The sequence below is a fragment of the Nicotiana tomentosiformis genome, chromosome 5, assembly GCF_000390325.3.
Source record: "Nicotiana tomentosiformis chromosome 5, ASM39032v3, whole genome shotgun sequence".
In the NCBI taxonomy this organism is placed as follows: Eukaryota; Viridiplantae; Streptophyta; class Magnoliopsida; order Solanales; family Solanaceae; genus Nicotiana; species Nicotiana tomentosiformis.
Window position 1 is genome coordinate 7,620,598 of NC_090816.1, and position 20,833 is coordinate 7,641,430.

The 20,833-nt window shown below is 36.7% G+C and overlaps 2 protein-coding genes across 3 annotated transcripts; one reads left to right on the forward strand and one right to left on the reverse strand.

Moving 5' to 3' along the window:
* Nucleotides 1-1,178: 1,178 nt before the first annotated feature.
* On the reverse strand, nucleotides 1,179-4,933 carry LOC104102658 (beta-amylase 1, chloroplastic-like). The gene is made up of 4 exons (XM_009610431.4): nucleotides 4,299-4,933; nucleotides 2,592-2,802; nucleotides 2,381-2,491; nucleotides 1,179-2,276 (listed from the first exon to the last, which is right to left on the reverse strand). Exons 1-4 carry the CDS (start codon nucleotides 4,865-4,867, stop codon nucleotides 1,470-1,472), a joined length of 1,698 nt encoding a protein of 565 aa, XP_009608726.1. The 5' UTR covers nucleotides 4,868-4,933; the 3' UTR covers nucleotides 1,179-1,469.
* Nucleotides 4,934-7,384: 2,451 nt separating this feature from the next.
* Nucleotides 7,385-19,085, forward strand: LOC104102657 (uncharacterized). Of its 2 annotated transcripts, XM_009610430.4 has the most exons (16): nucleotides 7,385-7,748; nucleotides 9,452-9,604; nucleotides 9,706-9,822; nucleotides 10,132-10,216; nucleotides 10,296-10,404; nucleotides 10,695-10,762; nucleotides 10,847-10,972; nucleotides 11,047-11,098; nucleotides 11,168-11,975; nucleotides 12,232-12,435; nucleotides 12,570-12,630; nucleotides 14,118-14,231; nucleotides 16,114-16,227; nucleotides 16,333-16,419; nucleotides 17,363-17,417; nucleotides 18,533-19,085. In XM_009610430.4, the coding sequence occupies exons 1-15, from the start codon at nucleotides 7,645-7,647 to the stop codon at nucleotides 17,387-17,389; spliced, it is 2,229 nt and encodes a 742-aa protein (XP_009608725.1). In that variant the 5' UTR covers nucleotides 7,385-7,644; the 3' UTR covers nucleotides 17,390-17,417; nucleotides 18,533-19,085. The 2 variants fall into 2 exon arrangements, with proteins under 2 accessions (XP_009608725.1, XP_009608724.1); XM_009610429.4 differs by having other exon boundaries at nucleotides 7,386-7,748; nucleotides 11,047-11,975.
* Nucleotides 19,086-20,833: the final 1,748 nt, after the last annotated feature.

Here is a 20,833-nt window from a genome sequence, read left to right on the forward strand (position 1 = left end):
TTTTATATTGGGTTGGATTTGGTGTATATATCTGACAAACCAACATAGTTAATGTGATCATATTGTAGGTAAATCTTGGCCTAAACAATACCGCAAATACCCCTAATCAACCAATATTTCTCTCTTTTTTTTGTTTCCCATCTAGTGTTCGATTTCCGATTCAGAACTTGACTAATCAAGATTCGCATCAAAATATCACATTTTAGAGATAAAGTGTTCCCTCTCGAAGGCGACTCAAACCTAAGATTTCTAACTAATATATCTTTTGCCTTGGCTGTTGTAAACAAGAATTTAGTCTTCTTCTCAACTCTCTTTGTTACTCCACAAACCGAACAAAGGAAGAGACATTGTTTTATAAATATATATATATATATATATATATATATATATATATATATATATATATATATATATATATATATATATGTATTTTCTTTGCTTTGTTCCTAATTCTCCATGTGTTCATTTACATTTCATTTCCTTTATTTTAGTTCCCCGTACTTCACTATTAACTTTAGAATTATCATTTTATATAAATGGAGCTTTCCCTAATTAAAATATTGATGTTAAACTTGGTGCATGAACCTTCGATACGATAAGTCAATAACGTAATTGGCTGGAAAATTTATATATCTACCGACCAAAGATCACCGAGGAACAGATATCTCGAAAAAAAACACAAGAAAACCTTTTAGGCTTTGATAAAATTACTCTCCCCATAACAACGTACCGCCTAACTAAGTTTACGGGATATTTCCTATTTTCCACCGGCACATGTATTGGTTAATTCTGTCCACTAAGGGATCATTTGATTGGGAAATAAGTTATCTCATGATTAATTATCCCGAGATTAGTTATCCCACCTTTCTATAGGGATAAAAAACACTATAATCCCGGAATAATTAATCCCGGGATCAATTATACTACGATTTATCCTTACCAAATGTGAGATAAACTCATCGCAAATTTACTTTCGGAATTAATTATCTCATATCGCACGTACCAAACGAGCCCCAAGGCTTTAACAGACAGAAAGAAAAAAAATCACAATTTCACTTATTTTCTTTTGTTCAAGAGTGAAGTCATATTTTTCTGGATCTAAAAAACATACCATGTGAGGAGGATTGGCAAAACCTAGGCACTTTCCACTATGCTAGCATTGGATCCTGAAAATAGTATAAAAAGAAAAAAATTAGGCTCGTATTCAAGAGAAGTTTGCATTTCTCTGACTATTAATATGAAACCTAGAGAAAAACAATACATTTCAATCTTCCAGGATTGAACTATATCATCAAAAATATTATATCCCAAACCAAGATTGCACTATAATGCATTTCATACAAATACAAGGCAGAACAAAGCTGAGGATACCCTATACTCCTATAGTAAGAACTGCATAATACAGGGGTCATGAGACTCATAACAAAGTGTATCGTCTGAAGAAGTATACAGCTGGGAATATGAGATTCTCAGTGCATGAGGGCAATGGCAGCTTCTTGCACTGGAGGCTGAGTAACATGCACAAAATGCTCAGCCTCCCGCTCCACTTGTTCCCGACAATGGTGCACATCTTTTCCGTCGTTCAGTTTCTTCACAAATGCGATAAACCTTCTCCAGTTGTCGGGATGGAAAAGGTCTGGATTCATCCTCAGATAAGTAAATGCACACATTTGTCTATCGTCTGATTGGCTGTCGATATTCAATGAGGATGCTTGGAGGATCTGCTCATGTGCAAACTCATTGTATCGTGGCAAAGCATTCTCGCCAGCTAGTGGAACTTGAGCTTCTCGAGTTGCTAATGCTACTTGCCTAACCAACTTCTCAGGTGCACATTCCGCGTCCTGTGGCTGCTCGTGGTCTCGCATCTCAATACATGTGAAGTTGAAAATAGCATCGTGTCGGGCAAGCATCTGAGCAATTGGAAGGTAACCATCTCGGAAACGGGTGTTGTAGTACCCTGCAGTGAGTTCAGGGGCATGGGACCGTGTTCCATAGTGCCAATGTATGCCTGCAACCTTAACTGATATCTTGACGCCCTTCTTCTCGAATATAGCTTTGGTGGACTGCAATATTCCCTCACCATGATCCAAAAGCATTTGAGAATACCATGTGAGGAAGAACTCACCGTACGGACAATTCCAACCACCACTTTCTTTCTTGAAAAAGGTAGTATCTTCTGGCCAGTTGTTATACTCGCCTGCATCCGTCGGACCAGTGTAACCCCACTCAGGCTTGCCAGCTTCTTCTGCTGCAACCTTTAAGCTGCTGAGCATATACTACAAAACATAAGATTTGTGAGAACAATTCATCAAAGATAAGGCATTCAAAATTTTTTCAAGGAATACAGAACAAAAGGAAAACGAAAGGAGTTAATGTGTACCTTGTCATAACACTGAAAAGCTCCAATACCGGGAAATTTCCATATTCCATCTTTTACAGGGTAGGATGGATAACGTAGCTCTCCAGCTGGACCCATGCCAACTTGAATTTCCTATATTACATTAGCCGTTTAAGAAAAGCTTGAGCTTCCACACACTTGGATAAGCAATTTCATTCAGCATAGCGTAAGGTTAAAAAATGTGAACACTTACCACAATAGTGTCCCCTAGCAGATTCTCAAATCTATCTCTAAATGCTCTCATGAAGTCGGAGTAACATTCAACAGGAGTCCTCCCTTTAAGGACAGGAAGAGTATCACAACCAAGCGAGATATATTCATGATTCCTCCTTCCCCATTGATCCGAATATGCAAGGTCGGGATCCTTGTCAATCTCTTTAACGACCCACCCTGGAAGAGGGATCCTAAAATATCAAAATATCCTAAAATATCAAAATTTACTTTTAAGATAAGAAACCAATAACAGGTGATTACTAAATAGATGGGAGATATTGCATTCTCCAGTTATCACCAAATTTGAGAAGTTAATCCACAATAAAGTGGTTAACAATGTGACTATGAATTTTTTGTGGATCCATATGTTCAGAAGAGCTCTATACGCATACACTCGGCAAGACAGGATTACAACAAGCAGTTTCAAACAACTACTAATATTAGCAGTAGTCATCAAGTCACTAATCAACATACTCTTCCAACTCAAACACTTCATCACCATTCAATATTTCTATACACTGCAAATAACTTTGCGGTGTTGATAACCAAAATATCAATGACTTTTGACGTCTTCATGTTTTCCGACAGACCAAGTTAACCAAATTCAGCCTGCTTGATACATGATTATCAGAAAAGCTTTGTTCAGATTCCTTTTTCAATAAAGCACAGATCTTGACGAAACAACATAGAAACCAATTTGTACTTAGCTTGCTTATTCCATCCTTGTAACATAATGTAACTACCCCTTTAGTTCTAAAGCAAAATAGACATATGAATGAAACAGAAATATTGTTGCATGTTTCCCGGAATGTGTAATTAAACACAAAAATAATAATGTCCTCTTTACTGATACCCTATCAAACCCCCATCAGGATATAAAGGAGATGCTAAATGTTGTTAGTACCTAATCCCACCCAAAGGAGTGCACCAACTAAAATTGATCAGAAGTTCTAAGATTATGAGGATACTTGAACAACTCTAGGCTTTAAACCCCCATTTAAGTTTAAGGACGAGATTGACATGTTTAAGTTTAAATTGTATGATTATGCAACTTTTTGCTCGTCTTCCCCTGTTCCCCTATTCCCCCCTTCTTCCTTCCTCCTTCCTCCTTCCTCCTTCCTCGGATCCTATAAATCAGCTATCGAAAAGTACTCCTACTTAAAAAGTAATACATTTACATTATATTATACACTACACTATTAAATGCTTAATAATAGTTACATAAAAAGAAAAGAAAAAGTAAATTAGCTTCTTTAACTAGTTCCAGCTTGAATCCAACATGAAGTAATGTAAGTCGAAAACGTGCTTCAAAATACGGAATCTTCAAGAGAAGATTACAAGAACTAACAATTCAAATTATCTTCAAGTAATAAAGAAATAACAATTCGAAAGAATTTAAGTTGTATACACTAATAGTAAAGTTGAAATGCAATAGCGAGGTCACAAGTTCAAGCTGTGGAAATAACAAGATGTAGAAATTAAGGCTGCATCCCGGAACACGCACATAGCGAGAGCTTAGTGCAACTTACTGCCCTTTACACTAATAGCGTACAGATCTTTTAATACTATCATGAATTTTAACATGCAATAGCATGTTAGAAACTATGTTTAGCAGGTTATATTAATTAATGTTTATCGTGTATAAAACTTAAAACTCATTCAAAATAGTAGTTATTATGCTACTCACGAACAAGAGTCACCGACGTTTCCGCCACACTGATGAAACGACATCACAGCCTGAACTTTAAGCCCTCGCTTTTTCGCCATTTCCAAAACCTCCGCATAACCACCCCAATTGTACTCTCCCGGTGCGTCCCGCTCCACCAATCCCCACCACACGTCCATCATTATCCCTTCAACTCCAGCACTCTTCAACGCCTGTAAACTCGCCTTCATCGCCTTCTTACGATTCACCGTATTATCCGTTTTCACACTGTCCAACGGCATCATCACGTATACCGGTACTCCTTTCCCCAATTTGTGCTCTTTCTTCACCTCCGCCGTCTCCGCTAAAGCATCACGCGCCTCCGTTAGCGCATGACACGTCACCGGACTCAAAGGCGGTGATGGTGACGCTATATCTACTTGACTTCCTGATTTTTGCACCGATACTCGGAGATTTGTTACCGGAGCTCTCCACAATGCTGATGTAGTAAGTGTTGTTTTTGCCGGAGCTTCGCCGGAAACACTTTCAGTTTCCGATGATATTGCCGTTCCTGATAATGCTCCGATTTGATGCGGCAAACTCATTGCCATAAGTAAAATGTATGAAAAATTGAAAGAATATAAGAACAAATTTTGAGTCTTTTGAGTATTTTTTTGTTTTACAGTTGGAGTTTGGAGATACAAGAATAAGGAAGGTGGCATATTTATAGTGATAAAGAAGTACAGATAATAAGATTTAGTCAACATAATTATCTTAAACTGGGTTTTGCCACGTGTAATTTAGAAACGTGAGAATAAGATTTAAAATTTAGGGTATGTTTGGTCCGAAGGAAAATATTTTTCATGAAAAATATATAGAAAATGAGTGGTTTTATCACTTATTTTTCCTTATTTTGTTGTGAATGAAAAATATTTTCTAGTGTTCGGTTAGAGAGTAAAAAATATGTTTGTCATGCTACTCTCCTTATCCCCTCTCCAAGTCTCTAAAAATTCACACAAACTCAAAAGAACTAATTTGCTGCTTTACTTTTTTACGCAAAAATAACTTGAAATTTGTACTCCATAACTAAAAAGAAAATATTTATTTTTTTGGTTGAAAAAGAAAGTAATCTTTCTACAACATGAAAATAATATACTCATTTTATTGAAATAAAAGAAAATACTCTTTCTAAATCATGGAAAGAAAATACTCATTTTATTGAAATAAAAAAAAAATTACATCATGAAAAGAAAATACTTTTTTTGTTGAAATGAAAAAAAATACTTTTTCTACATCAAATAAAATATTTTTTTGTTAAAATAAAAAAATATTTTTTTATATCATGAAAAAATAATACTCATTTGTTGAAATAAAAAAAAATCTAAGAAAGTACTATTAATAATATTTTTATTTAGGGTTGGGGATTGGGTGGAGGTGGGGTAGAGTGGGCGGGGTGGGATCGGGTGGAGGTGGGGTGTGGGGTGAGGATGGGGAATAGGGTATGGAAGGTTGAGAAGGAGTTTCGGAAAATGTTTTCTCTTTTCTTATTAGGAAAAATATTTTCCTCCAATTTGAGGAAAATGAGTTCATGAGTAAAATATTTTTCAAAACATTAAGGCTAACCAAACATGAAAAAATAAAAAAATATTTTCCTTCATATTAAACACACCCTTAGTTATTAACATTTGAAGTCCTCTGAAAATTAATAACGTAAAAGGAACAACATATAGGGTGTATTTGGTACGAAGGAAAATGTTTTTCATATAAAATATTTTCCTATAAAATATTTTCGTGAAAATGAGTTCTCCCTTATTTGGTAGGTAAATGAAAAACTTTTTCCGAAAAATATTTTTTAGTATTTGGTTAGAGAGTAGAAAATATTTTTTTAGGAAAATATTTTTTTATGGTATTCTCTTCACCCCATTCCCCAAGAAAATACTCATTTTGTTGAAAAAAGAATATTTGGTTGAACTTTTTCTATATCATGAAAAGAAAATACTTATTTTGTTGAAATGAAATAAAATACTTTTTCTACATCATGAAAAGAAAGTATTTTTTTGTTAAAATAAAAAAAAAATACTTTTTTATATCATGAAAAGAAAATATTCATTTGTTGAAATGAAAAAAAATCCATCTATTACATAAAAAGAAAGTATAATTAATAATATATTTATTTAGGGTGGGATGGGAGCGGGGCGGGGGTGGGATCGGTAGATGGGAGTGTGGGGGTTGGTAGGGATGGGGAATAGGGTGGGGAAGGTTGAAATTTTAGAAAATGTTTTTCCTTCTCTTGACAGGGAATTGGAGGAAAATGAGTTTATTGGGAAAATATTTTCCAAAACATTTAACTCAACCAAACATGAAAAAATTGAAAAATATTTTCCTTCGTACCAAACACACCCATAATCTCTTAATTTCATTTTTATCTACTGCAAAAAGATTTCCACTTTTTATATTTAAATAAATAATTGCTTGACTTTAACATTTGTACTTACCAATATAAATGCTCTTACAAATTTATATTAGTCGATCCAATAATTTTATACAACAAATGCCAAAACACAAGTAAAAATAATCCAATTAATGAATCCACAAGAGCTCGCGTTGGGATAAAATCAAAATCTCACTCAAATTAATATCGGAAACAATATTAAAATATACCTCTAACAAATTTGAAATATTATACAATATATCAAGCCTTTCTTAAAAGTCTAGGTTCAAGATTTTACCTGTTCTCCAACTTTAGTTTATTACCTCATTTTAATGACGTTTTCATTTTTTTAAATATTGAGTAAATACTATAAGTTGATATAGCTTTAGAGAAATTAGATTCCAATTTCTAGAGCTAATTAATTCTTTGTCTTAATAATTATTCTTTAATTTTTCACTTACGAGTATTCGAGCATTTCTCTTTTTAATGAGTCTTACATCGTAAATTTAAATTAATCCGGACTTCAATTCAAATATCAAACGAGGGGAAACGAAAAAAAAGAATATTCATTCACTAACCTTTTTTTTTCCATGTAAGTTTTTTCCCAATTGGATTTTTTAATTTATTTTTTAAGTTAGTAGTGACTTCACGCGCCTTCGAGGATTTTTATCAGCAAATATATTACTGTCCGACGCCGGAAAAATCCAAATCCGAAGCGACTAAATATTACAGCCCTTCCCTTGTTAACGTCTCCTCCTTCTCCTTCTCATTTCTCCAATTTTCCTCTTCCCATTTTGCCCTTTCACACACTCACCGTCCTTTTCCATTTTTCCGGGGAATTCATCAAAATTTGAGGACATTTTCAAAAATTGAAGTCGCACCTCAATTTTCTTCTATATATACCAATCTGAATTTCCCGATAAAATTTGTTTAAATTCACTGAAATGCGGTGAAATCATGAGATCGTCTGTCTTGCCGGAGAATTCAAGCAGTGCACCGTCAACTTCGCGGAATTCACATCCTTCTGCGGCGGTGCCTCAAAACCACAATTGTAAACACAGGTCTATCTCCAAAACCCTAATTTATTTCTCAATTTTGCATCTTTAGTTACTTTCTTATTCACAGATCTGAAAATTTAGGTTTTTCTTCATTAACTATCTCTAATGTCTGGAATTGAACTAAGATTTGATGATTGATCTGAAGCGGCAGATGACGGCATGTTGTCAAAATGTGTGCTTTTTGATGATTGCCGATGTTTTTATCTTGTAGTTTCGACAACAATACTACTACTATACCTCAATCCAATACTAGTAGTTTCTATCTCCATTTGGACACGTCTTAATCCAACATTCAATAATTTAGGTGCTCTAATACTAGTAATTCTCTATATTTTTTAGTGACATATAAATCTCCAACTCCTAGCGAACAGTGGACCTAAAGAAGCTTACCAGCGTAACTAAGTCTTAATCTTTATGGCACCCAAGGGTGTGTTCAATGAAGTTGGAGGTGAACTATGAGGTCTCAGGTTCAAGTTCTTGCGGAGGATAAAAACACTAGGTGATAAGTTTTCATCTGCCTAAGCCTTGGTAACTCTCAAGTTCAAATTCTTGCGGAGGATAAAAACACTAGGTGATAAGTTTTCGTGTGCCCAAGCCTTGGTGGAAAGAGTTACCAAGAAAGTGCCGGATTGAATAGTCGAGGTGTGCACAAGTTGGCTCGGACATCATACTCATAAAAAAAGAAGTCTTAATCTTTATCTTGGTACTTTTAGATATTGCTTCAAATGGTGCTATGGACTTGGATTTTGCAATTCTAACATTCTATAGGTAATTTATAGTTCATTTCCTTGTCCCAAATGACGGTAATGATTATAGTTATAAGCTGCCTCATTGACCTATTTGCATTATTCAATTAAAAAAAAAATTCTAAATACATTTGTATCGCCAGAAAAGCCAAGCTAAAACTTCGTTTGAGATTTTGTGGTAGAAAGTAACATGTGACTGAGAGGTTTGAGGAAAATTTTGGGAAAACGTCAATGACAATCAGAATTCGACCTCCTCTGCCTGGGAATTAAAGCTCGTAGTTCATCTTTGTTACCTTTTCTCTATGTGGATTGACAAAAATTTAACAATCCTTACATCATAATTTAAAGTTAGGAGAAGGGTGTAATAGTTGTAATGTTGCTATTAATGGGTGCAGTTAGATTCCCGAGCTTTTAGCTTACCATAAGAATGAACACACACACACACACACACACACACACACTCTCTCTCTCTCTCTCTCTCTCTCTCTCTCTTGTATCTTCTTGCACGTTGACTAATTCATCGAATACCTGCTACCTTTCAGTAGCATAGGTACCAGTAAATCTTTCCACCAAGGCTTAGCTAAGGTAGCTAGGAATAATTTACCTAGTGCCACCTCTATTAGAATTCTCACCTTGATTCCAAGGCTCTTACACAAGCGCTTTGAATGCTAGGTCACATGTTTTGGGCGAGGATTTATATGCTTATGTCTGGTCACTTCAATTTAGCATGAAGGTTTCTATAGTAGGAATGTACAATAATACTTATGATATGGTTTGAATATTAGAATCTCAGGGTTAAATAATTAAACATTCAGCCAAGTAATTTCTGAGCATATGCAATGAGGGAGGTATCTTCTCGAACCAAATGTGCTTGCAGAAAAATTTGTGAGCATACTCAATGAGGGTGCTATCTGATTTTATTTTGGTTGCTGATTTGGTTTATTTTTGTACCTGCTACAGTAATGTCTTTCAGCTGTTAACAAGAAGGGAGGTATCTCCTCAAACTAAACGCGCTTCCAGAAAATTTTGGGGTGAGAACACTAAATGTACTCTTGACTCCTATGGATTAAAACGTGAAGTGGCAAGTGATGCTAGACGGGGACTAATATCATGGTAACTTCATTATCTCTGTTCTCCCTTTTTTCCCCTGTAATGTTTGATAGAATCTTGCCACTTTTGTTTTCTTCGTCAGTCTCATTTAAATAATATTGCAGGGTAGAGGCAGAGTCACTGCAACATTTATCGGCCAAGTATTGTCCACTGCTGCCTCCTCCAAGGTCTACCATTGCAGCAGCATTCAGTCCTGATGGGAGGACACTTGCTTCTACGCAGTCAGTCTCTCTTAGATTACATAGACATGTACAATATGTGATATGTTATGCACTTATGCTAGTTTTCTATCCATCTGTTTTATATTATCGTAGTTGTTATATTAATTGTCTAGCTCTCTGCATCTTGCAAACTTACCTAATAACTAACCATATTTGGATATATGCTAACTTGTAGTGTAGCTATTTGTGTATTCTCCCTCCTTATAGATAAGACAGAGAACAATTTTACTTGTTTCTGGTTGGATTAAACTTAGAATTTTGCTACTTTGGTAAGTTTACAAACATATAATATCTTTTCCCTGGTGGCAGCGGAGATCACACAGTGAAAATAATTGACTACCAAACTGGGAAGTGCTTAAAGGTTTTGAGTGGACACCGCAGGACACCTTGGGTGGTAAGGCTGTCTTTCTTTGCTGAATGTTTTGGCATAACACCTTTGTTCCTGGATCTTACATTCTGGTTCACATCTGTAGGTTCGTTTCCATCCATTGTACCCTGAAATACTGGCAAGTGGAAGTTTGGACCACGAAGTTCGGTTGTGGGATGCAAAAACTGCCGAGTGTATAGGATCGCGAGATTTTTGTAATACTCTGTAATATCTCAGTAGTTAAAGAAGAAAAAAACTGTGTGCACAGAGGGGATCCAGGATTTGAAGTATATGGGGTTCCTAGAAAGATCTCAAGTTAATATACAATAGTAACTGGGTTCACAGACAAATAATTATAGATATTTAGTGGATTTCTTAATACATATATTGAGTCTGGGAAAAAGCTATTGTGCCGTGAACCCATAGGTTACAAGCTAGATCAGCCTCTGTGTGCACTTTACTCTTTTCTTTTGATTATAACTGGTGAAATATTCATCTCCTACAGATCGTCCCATCGCATCCATAGCGTTCCATGCCCAAGGGGAAGTTCTAGCCGTTGCTTCAGGCCACAAGGTAAAGATTCTGGCCTGAGAACATTCTCTTGAGTGATATATTCCAAGCTCTGGTAGTGGGTGCTGATTTTGCAATCAATGACAGCTTTATATATGGCACTACAACAGAAGAGGAGAGGCTTCTACACCAGCAATTGTACTGAAGACACGGCGTTCTCTTCGTGCTGTACATTTCCATCCACATGCTGCCCCATTTCTTTTAACAGCTGAGGTATTACTCTGTGTTTGGTGACTTGAGGTGTGAATTTTGGTTGTTTTAGACGGCATTGCCCCTTTATTTTGTAGGTCAACGATCTGGATTCATCAGATTCTTCAATGACACGTGCTACTTCTCCGGGTAACTTGCAGTACCCTCCCCCTACTGTGTATTTGACTGATGCTCATTCCACATATCAATCTGCTTCAGCAAATGAACTGCCTATCATGTCTCTACCTTTCCTGATCTGGCCGTCAATTGCAAGAGGTGATCCCAGAATGCCTGTGCAGCAAACTGATATAGATATGAGAACTGACGATGTACAGCACAGAACAGATACTTCATCATCTGTCCGCCTTCTCACATATTCAACTCCGTCCGGCCAGTATGAACTTTTATTGTCCCCTGTTGAGCAAAGTGCATCTCCTGCACAAGAAGCTCATACTGGTTCTTCTGTTGGGGAAAACGAGAATATAGGTACTCAACCTTTAGTTGATCCTATGGAGACTGATGTGCAGCCAGAAGAAAGAAACAATCAGTTTTTCCCTTTTAGTGACCCAGCATACTGGGAATTGCCTTTTTTGCAAGGATGGTTGATTGGCCAAAGCCAAGCTGCCCAACAAGCAACTCATCCAGACCATAGTGGTACTACCACTAGTCCATCAACTTATGGTGAACTGGAAAATCCTTCTGCTGTTCCCTTGGTAATTTCAAGCAATAATCATCCAAGGTCCGGAAGATCTGGTTCTCGGCAACGTTCTTCACGCTCTCGGGCCATTCCTGTTACTGGAGCTGGTGATGGTGCTGCTTCCCTTAACGTTATGCATGATGAGAGTGATTCTCAAACTTCTATTGGTCGCATCCAGTCAGAGATAGCTACTTCGCTGACTGCTGCAGCGACTGCTGAATTGCCATGCACTGTGAAACTCAGAATATGGCATCATGATGTTAAGGTTCCATGTGCACCCCTTCATGCTGACAGATGTCGCTTAACAATACCACATGCTGTACTTTGCAGGTGGGAATGATATCTACTGTTTCAAATCTTTGGCTTGGAAGCTTGATATTGATAAGCTTTTACTGACACTGAGCTATTAAGCTGTCATGATGAGCTAGCTTGGACAATATTTCTATTAGAGTAGTTGATGATTAGCCTCTTAGCCCTATACTTCAGAAAATTTCCCGCCTTTGAGAGTTCCTAATTTTTATGTCAGAACTCAGATATGGTTTTAGATGAACTTTTCTGAATGCTTACTGTGAGGCATTATTTTCAGTGAAATGGGAGCCCATTTTTCGCCATGTGGGAGATTTTTAGCAGCTTGTGTTGCATGTATTCTGCCAAACGTAGATGCTGATCCTGGTTTCCATGGCCATCTTCATCATGATATTATGGCAGCTGGAACTTCTCCAACCAGACATCCAGTTGCTGCCCACCAGGTTATGTATGAGCTACGGATATATTCCCTGGAGGAGGCAACGTAAATACCCAATCACAGTAGCTTCTATTTTTCTTTTATTCCTTTTTCTTCCTTTTTTGTCTATTTTATCCCCATTCTCTATTTCGGTTCCTGCTATGGTTGTTGGTTACTTGATACTCTTTCTCCTTATGTAGGTTTGGTTCAGTGCTTGCATCTCGAGCAATTAGAGCTGCTCATTGTTTAACTTCAATTCAGGTAAATGCTTTATTTGTGTTATTTACATACATGGCTTTGTAAGATCAAACTTGTTTTCTGGTAGAGAAGGAGCATTCTTTATGATATTAAACTCTGGATCTTTTTCTTTCTCTTTGCCTTTTTTTGACTAAGGAAATAAAACTCTAGATCTAATAGTTTTGATCATTTTGTTTTAGATCTTGTAGGAATAGGAACTGGAAGAATATTAGTTCTATATGGAAGAGAAAAGTAGAGGAAAGGGTTCTGTTCTCTTCTGTTTCGTTTAGTGAATGAAAATCTAAAATGAGATTGAGCACGTGATTATGATAAGATCTGTTAGTCCAGAGATGGCACAGGATGTTGATCTCTCGTCGAGAACTGACTTCTGCTTTTTATGTGAAAGTTGCCTTATCTAGTGGTAGATTGACTCTTTCTTGTCTTCCATAGTTTGGAATGTCATAGTATTTTACTGTGTAGCCGGTCCTCCTTTCCTGACAAAAAGTTATATGCAAATTACAAGCCTTTCTATGAAATGTATCTATTTTTGGTGGTACCAGAAGTGAGAAGGGAGAAAGAAGGGAGAAAAAGTGGACAAAGATTGAGAGAATTAGGAGATAGGAGAGGTTAATTCATAAAGTGTTATTCATCAGGTCAAGTCTTTATTGAGTTTCATGACATTTTTATATTGTAGATTTCTTTACATCTACGGATAGTATTCTGACTCGTATAATCGAGCTTTCATAGCACTTTGCATATACCCATCAATAGAATAGAAGTTCTGATCCATATTACTCCATACCAGTACCTGGTGAGATATTACCAATAGTAGTCAACAAAACCAACAACAACAACCTAGTGGAATCCCACAAGTGGGGTGTGGGGAGGGTATGTGTACGCAGACCTTACCCCTACTCCGGAGGAGTAAAGATGATGTTTCCGATAGACCCTCGGCTCAAGAAAATGAAAAGAGATAGTGGAGCAGTAGTAGCAAAGGAAGCAAGAAAGGTAACATCAGCAACGTAATAACCAGAAAATAGAGAGAAAAGCAATAACAATAAGCAGTAGCAATGACACAGTACTACAGACACAATGGAATAATATAGATACAACAAGAGTCACTAGCATCCTAAGACACTACACTATCGGATTAGCCTCCTACGACCAAACCTGCAGCCCTAAAGAAGTAATATGGACACAACTGAAGCCTCTAGCAGCCTAAGACAAAACACAGGCTAGCCTCCTACCTCCTAACCTACAACCTTAATGCTCGCCCTCCACAAACAAACAATATTTAAAAATTGGATTTGGCATGACGTCAAGATGGATCTCACAAGTTGTTTAATTCTTCTTTTTGTGAACTTAGTCAATCATTGACACATAACTTCTCCAAAAGAAAAAAGGGAGTCAATCATTAACACATAATAATTAACTTTGTATTTTTTGGACTATTCTCTGTTGCTTACTGATCTGAGACATTGATTGGGGCTCCACATCCATTATAATTGCAGTTTTCTCCAGCTTCAGAGCATCTGTTACTTGCTTATGGGCGTCGCCATAGTTCACTACTTAAAAGTGTTGTTATTGATGGAGACACAACTATACCCATTTACACGATTCTTGAGGTGAGAACCATCTTGTGTCGGGCTTAAAAAATTATTAGATTACTACTTTCATGGGTCTTTATAGCTACATTATGTAAACACTTATTGATACTTGTCTTAATTTTTGTTGCACATTTTCTCTTTGGGCATCTAAATATGTTTGATGTACTTATCATAATATTTTTAATAACCTGTAGAAATTTCAAGAAATTAAAGTTCCATGATATAGTGTTTTCTCTATGAAACAATTTTTTTACCAAGTCTTTTCTTTATATTTGAAACAGAAGGAACATGTACCGCACACGCAAAAAGTAAGAAAATCCCATATGAATATTCTACCCTAACGGACAATAAAGAATCAATGCATGAGAATTAAATGATTTGAAAATTGTATCGAGAAGTAATCTTTATGGAACTTCTGACGCATCTATTTGTGTTAGGTCGCAGTCCTGGATATGTAAATGCTCAGGATATCATCTTTTGCCTCCTTATGTAAAAACATCATTGAAAACACAACATATAGCTGGTTTAATGAAACCAATTGATTTCTGTATTTGATCTACTAGCCTTATATAATGAAAAATGGGCTGGAGTCGGTACATAATAGTTAATACAACTGTTAAACAATGCCACTTTGTTTATCCCATTTTGTGGCAATATACTAGAATGTTTGGTGCGCCGAGGGTCTATCGGAAACAGTGAGACTGCCCTTCCAGGGTAGGGGTAAGGCTGCGTACATCCTACCCTCCCCAGATCCCACCTGTGGGATTACACTGGGTTGTTGTTGTTGTTGTATACTAGAATGTTTGGTGCACTTGTGTAATTACAATGTTGACAAGGGTTGAACTTACCCATTGGCTTGGCATGCTCGTTGCAGGTTTTTAGATTCATGTTAAAATGGATGATAACATGAAGCAGGAAACACATGTAGCTTGTGCCTTGTGCTTTGTATGTCTTAATCCTTTGAGGCCTTGGTTGTGGGCCTGCTATATCAGCCAGAGAACTTGAGGTTGTTCAACAACATTAACTGGCTGTATAAGGGAATTGAGCCTTGTTGCTCAAACTAGTAAAAATCTGAACTTTATATTAACCTTTGTTGCATGACCTCTCTGTCTGGTCTAGTGGGATGTGATTGGAAGGATAGGAAGTAGACGGGCATTGATGTATGATGAGTGAATGTACTAAAGCAGGATGAGGTAGACCTAAAACTATTTGGAGGAAAGTCGTATCTCGAGACTTAAAATTTCTCTAAATTAATACGAATTTGATTAAGAACATAACGTAATGGAAGCAAATGATCGATTAATGTGATATCAACTACTTGGAATTAGTGCTGAGTTGTTTTTAAACTTAACCTAGCAGGGATCGTCTTAGACTAGTTAGAGACTTGTGTGTCTGTGTAGAGATAAGTGTGAGATCTAGAGAACGTCTAATTGCTTTAAATGATAAACTATTTAGTTATGGTATAAAATATGTCCACATAATAGATTAATGTATTGATCTAATGTACCCCAACAAGTTTGGCGTTGATGCTAGTTGATTGATTGACTAACCCCTATCAAAGTAACTGTGAACAACTTAATTAATGCAAATCAGCCCTTCTTCCTTGCTTATGAGTAAGCATTTTTTGTAATTTCATTAGACATCTGCTTCAAAGAGCTAAGTCGAATACAACTACGTCATGCAAATAAAATAAGCCTTTAAAGGTGAAAGCTGAGAAGTGAAGAAAAACCCTAGAAGTTGAAGGAACCCGGTGGCACTTTAGTTTAATTGGGGCAACTTAATATTAAATTGATCTCTTGAAATTGGATGCCTGTGTGCTGGCAGCTTTAGGAGAGGTTTTCCCCTTCTATTTTTGCATATTCTGTTTTTTCTAGTTTCAACTTGTACGTTTGCGAATCAGGTCTATAGAGTTTCTGATATGGAACTTGTGAGAGTTCTCCCCAGTGCGGAGGATGAGGTTAATGTCGCTTGCTTCCATCCTTCGGTTGGTGGTGGCCTTGTCTATGGAACCAAGGTAAACAATGACTTTTTATGAGCTTTTATGTTTCTTGGTTCTAAAGATAAATCTGTTCTCATCTCTGAACTCTCATCATGATTTATTTTCCTTAAAATTTTGCAGGAAGGGAAGTTGAGGATTCTCCAATATGACAATTCAAATGGTTTGGGTCGCACAATGTCCTGTTCTCCTGTCGAAAACATTGTCGAGGTATTATAAGACCCAAATTGAATTTGTAATTACATTTTTCGAGTCTTATTGGTCATGACTTTAGTAGGAGTAGAGGTTTTTTTAACCAGCAATTTGCTTTTTAGACAGTGATTGTCATTTGATAGATCAAGTTTCGTTTTTGATTGCGTAGGATAAGTTAAATCGCTAATTTACTAATAAAAAGGCATACTGTGGCTATTCTCCTAGAAATTCTTGTAAGGGTCTAAAGTTCTTTTTGAGAATGCAAATAGCCTTGTTCAGTTTAGCTCCAAATTTCCAGTAACTGTTTTCTTCTGAAGAAGTACGAGTATTTAGCTTGACAATTTCTATTCCAGTATGCCTCTCTATTGCCTCAAATCTTTATGGAAGATGTGTTTGTGATCAAGCACTGGCCATATCAATTATACTTATTCTTATGCTTTATTAAACTGAAAATCATAGTTAACTTCTAATGAAGACTGCTTGTTAAATATTCATGCACAGCCATCTTTCTGGTTGATTGGGACCACTGAGTGACTGATAGGAAAGAGACATTTGTAGGTGAGAACACTGTTAGGAGAAAAGAAAAGACTTAAAGTAAAACATACATTTATACAGCCAATAAAGGTAAGTCAAGTAAACAAAAGAGAGAACAACGAAAACAGAAAGAAATGAAACTGAAGAGTACAGAACTAACTTTGGATTCATCGGGTGGGGGGAAAAACAAAAGCCATTTTTATGCATGCCCCCTCGTCGGTGGTCCTCGAGCAATAGAGGTTCTAGTGACTCCATATGACCACCTTTCCTCCGTATGCCTTGAGAAAATAAGCCAAAGCCATGATGCGGTACAATGAAATTGAAGTGAATATTTTTTTTTTTTTTTTTGGTAATTTGAAGTGTATATTGTTTGTCTGGGATAACTTATATTTATTACTCACATCGGTATCTTGTAAATTTAATGCAGGTCCCAACGTATGCTTTAGAAGGCTAGTAACTTTGATGATAGGAAAAGGTGATAGGTATATTTCATTTGGCAACAATTCTTGTCTCCTAAAATTTGTTTTGTGGTATGTTGAGATATGGACACTTTCTTCTTTCCTGTAAGTCCTATATCTTTTGTGATTGGAAATATTCAATAGGCTTTTTAGAGTACTGTCAGATGGTGCTTTTTCCGTGTTTTTTCGTTCTGTCATTGGGCCGGGGTGGGTGGGGGGGTGGGGGTGCGTTAAAACAAGTAGTGCATGAAGATGAGTCTCTATTGATGATGAAAGTCGGATAAAATGGCATTGAGACCATGAACTTGGAGAAAACCAGTTCAAGTATAATGCTGTCCCGGCGTACTGACAGTGTAATTTTAATTTGTAATTGTTTTCACTGTGAATAGTAATCTTGTTGTAAAATTAAAATATCTTGAAGAACTTATTCCTCGCTGAGGATACAAGGAACATAATTTGTCCCCAGCAAGGGCTATTTAAGGACTGAACTAGATTTTCCTAGTGGAACATTTGTTAAATGACGTGTATATTAGCAACTTCAGCATGAGATAAAAGACAGCTCCTTGGTTAGCTTCATGAAGCTGTGGCAAATGGGTGAAAGGGAAATAGGCCTCGTGTCTTATCAGGCTCTTTATCCGTCTGTCTTTGTTTTGATTTTTCTTTGGGACAATGACACTCCGTATTTCATATGCTTTGTGTTCTCTTTGGTATAACATCTTCAGTTTTGGTGAAGATTGTGAGCTGGATTGCCTGTGAATATCAAGCAAACAAGCAAGTATAGTTTTCTCAGAGTATCACTAGTAGGTCATACTAATGCTTTGAATCACTTCAGTGTTGGATTTTAATGATCATCTCTGCCAAATTTTGAAGCGCTCAATAGCTCTTACTTTGTGTGTGGTTAAAGTGCATAGATAGGAGTCATCACTTCACGTGGCTAGGTTAATTGAAATGCCACAAAGATGCATCTCGATTGTGCATTTATTACACTTTATTCCATGCTGTTACTGTATTCGTTCAAATTGCATCATCAAGATAGTGTCTTGCTCCTCAGTGCCTTTTTTTTTCCTTCCAATTTTGAAGTACTTGAGAGTTTCCATTAGTACTTTAAAAGATTTTGCTGACGAGTATTCACTATCCAGGGTCTCATAACAAGATACTAGTCCGGGATATGGTTAGCGGCTGCAACGTCGAGTGCTTTTTCTGGTGAAGATGAAACTTCACGTTTTAATGCAATACGCTGAATATGAGAGGTTATTCTTGAGCTTGTCTGACCTACCCGTCACAGATTAAACTTACGGCACTGTGAGGGACCGAAGGGTTCACAGAATGTCTCGCTTCAACAACTACCTGTGTGGCTGCTGGAGCGCCCTGGGGTTCTCTGTCTAAATACTAACCTGACGGAAGGAAGTGCTGGTGGGGAATCGAGGGACCGTTTCTGCAATTTCCCTGAAGATGACTTCAGATGTACTATAGGAGTTGGATTTGAGATGAATTGAATTTCTTACAAATTAAGGAGAAAAAAGGGAAAAGAAGAAAGGTCGTGAGTACATACATCTTTGAGTGTTTTTAAGGGTCCTCTATTTTACTCTTGAAGTACAGGGGTAATTAGTACAAGTTTTTCCCGTTATACATTGTCTGGGTGTTTAAACGAACGCTTTCTAATATGGTTAATTTCAGTTGCCTTTAAACTGATATTTTGGGTGTTTGAACTGCCGTTTCCAACTATGGTTTTTGCTGCCCGTTGCATGAGTTTAAGCATTGAATGCAAATGCTGTTAATGGTTCCCTATCTTTGTAGACTGGAATTTTTCTTGATACATATTTCTTTTCTTTTCTTTTCTTTTCTTTTTTTTTTTAAATTGGATGAACGGCTGAAATATATTTGGATTTAAAGTGGACATTACTTATAAATATACTAGTCTCTATGTACGTGGTTTGCATGTATATTTCTCGCTACAATTAAGATAAGTTCAAAAGTAATTTCTTCCTATAACTTCATATAAAGATGTTTTTCGCCTTATTATGTCAAAAAGGTGTCACTTTACCTATCCGATTATTAAGTCATTATCTTATGACAAGGATGAAGGAGTCTATGGTGAAGGATTATTTATTGCTAAGTATTTAAGCATTCTTCCTAATAATACTATAATAGTTGGTAGTATCATCTTTAGCAAAGTCAAAATTAAGATACATTTTGCTTTCATTAGAGAACTTGATAGTCAATATCTCATTTAATAAATAGATATAGATATGTATGTATTTATTTATAAGTTCTCCCAGAAATACTAGGAGTTGGAAATAGAAACCTAGAAAGTAATGGATTGGGAAACTGATATATAAACCGTCTTTGCATTAAAACTTTTGTGCTATCATAAGAAGTTTCTCCGTTAGCAGCGAGGTTAATCGACCCTATCAAGAGCAAAATTCATGGGGAAAAGGAAGCTGTATTCACAAGGTAAATCACAATGACATATACATGATGATTTGCCTGAATTTGGTTGACGAATTCTAATTGGCCTAAAAATTAGTGTATTCATCATATGCGGAGGAATATTAATCATGACATACATCGTTTTTTGAAATTTTGGGGTCATAAGAATACATTACACGCAGTGGCGGAGGCAGTATTTTCGCTGAGGGGTAAAAAAAATTAAAAAAATTTAAAAAATTGTGGCTAGTGGAATTGAACTAGCAACCTAATAAAGATTTTGAACCCCTTTGACCACTGAGCTATGCTTTTGGGCAATATCAAGGGGATTCAAAATATAATATGTAGAGGTACAAACCGAATTTTGCCTTATATGTACAGTGTAATTTTTCGGCAAAAGGGTTTCGTGTGAAACCCCTTCCTCCCCCTAAATCCGCCCCTATCCGCACGACCACATGGAACCTACGCGTGCTATGCACGACCACTTGGATCCTAGCGATGCTAAAAAAGTTGACGGACTACGATTGACCTCAAATTTGGTGGGTCCATCGAAAATTGCCTGGTGACTAATACTCATTGCTTCGTCGTGACTAATATCGTTTTATGGCCTTAAAACGCCAAAAAACGAGGAACATAAAACGCCAAAACGCCAAAAAAGTAATAGTCATCGCTTCGCCAGGATCGTTCCTCATTTTTTTGGCATTTTAGTACCATAAAAGAGGAATTCAAGACGATTCCCAAATTTTCATGTGCTATAGTCCACGCCATTTGCATGAATTCGGGCGACCGGCTCCGCATTTTCTAAATTTTTTGGGCCCAAAACAATGACCTAATGAACAATAGTCATCGCTTTTCCATGACCGTTCCTCATTTTATGGCGTTTTAGGTCCATAAAGTAGGAATTCAGGATGATTCCCACGCCATCTGCTTGAATTCGGGCAATGGGACCCGAATTTCCTAAAATTTTGCGAGCTCATAAATAACGACCTAATGAATAATAGTCAATGCTTCGC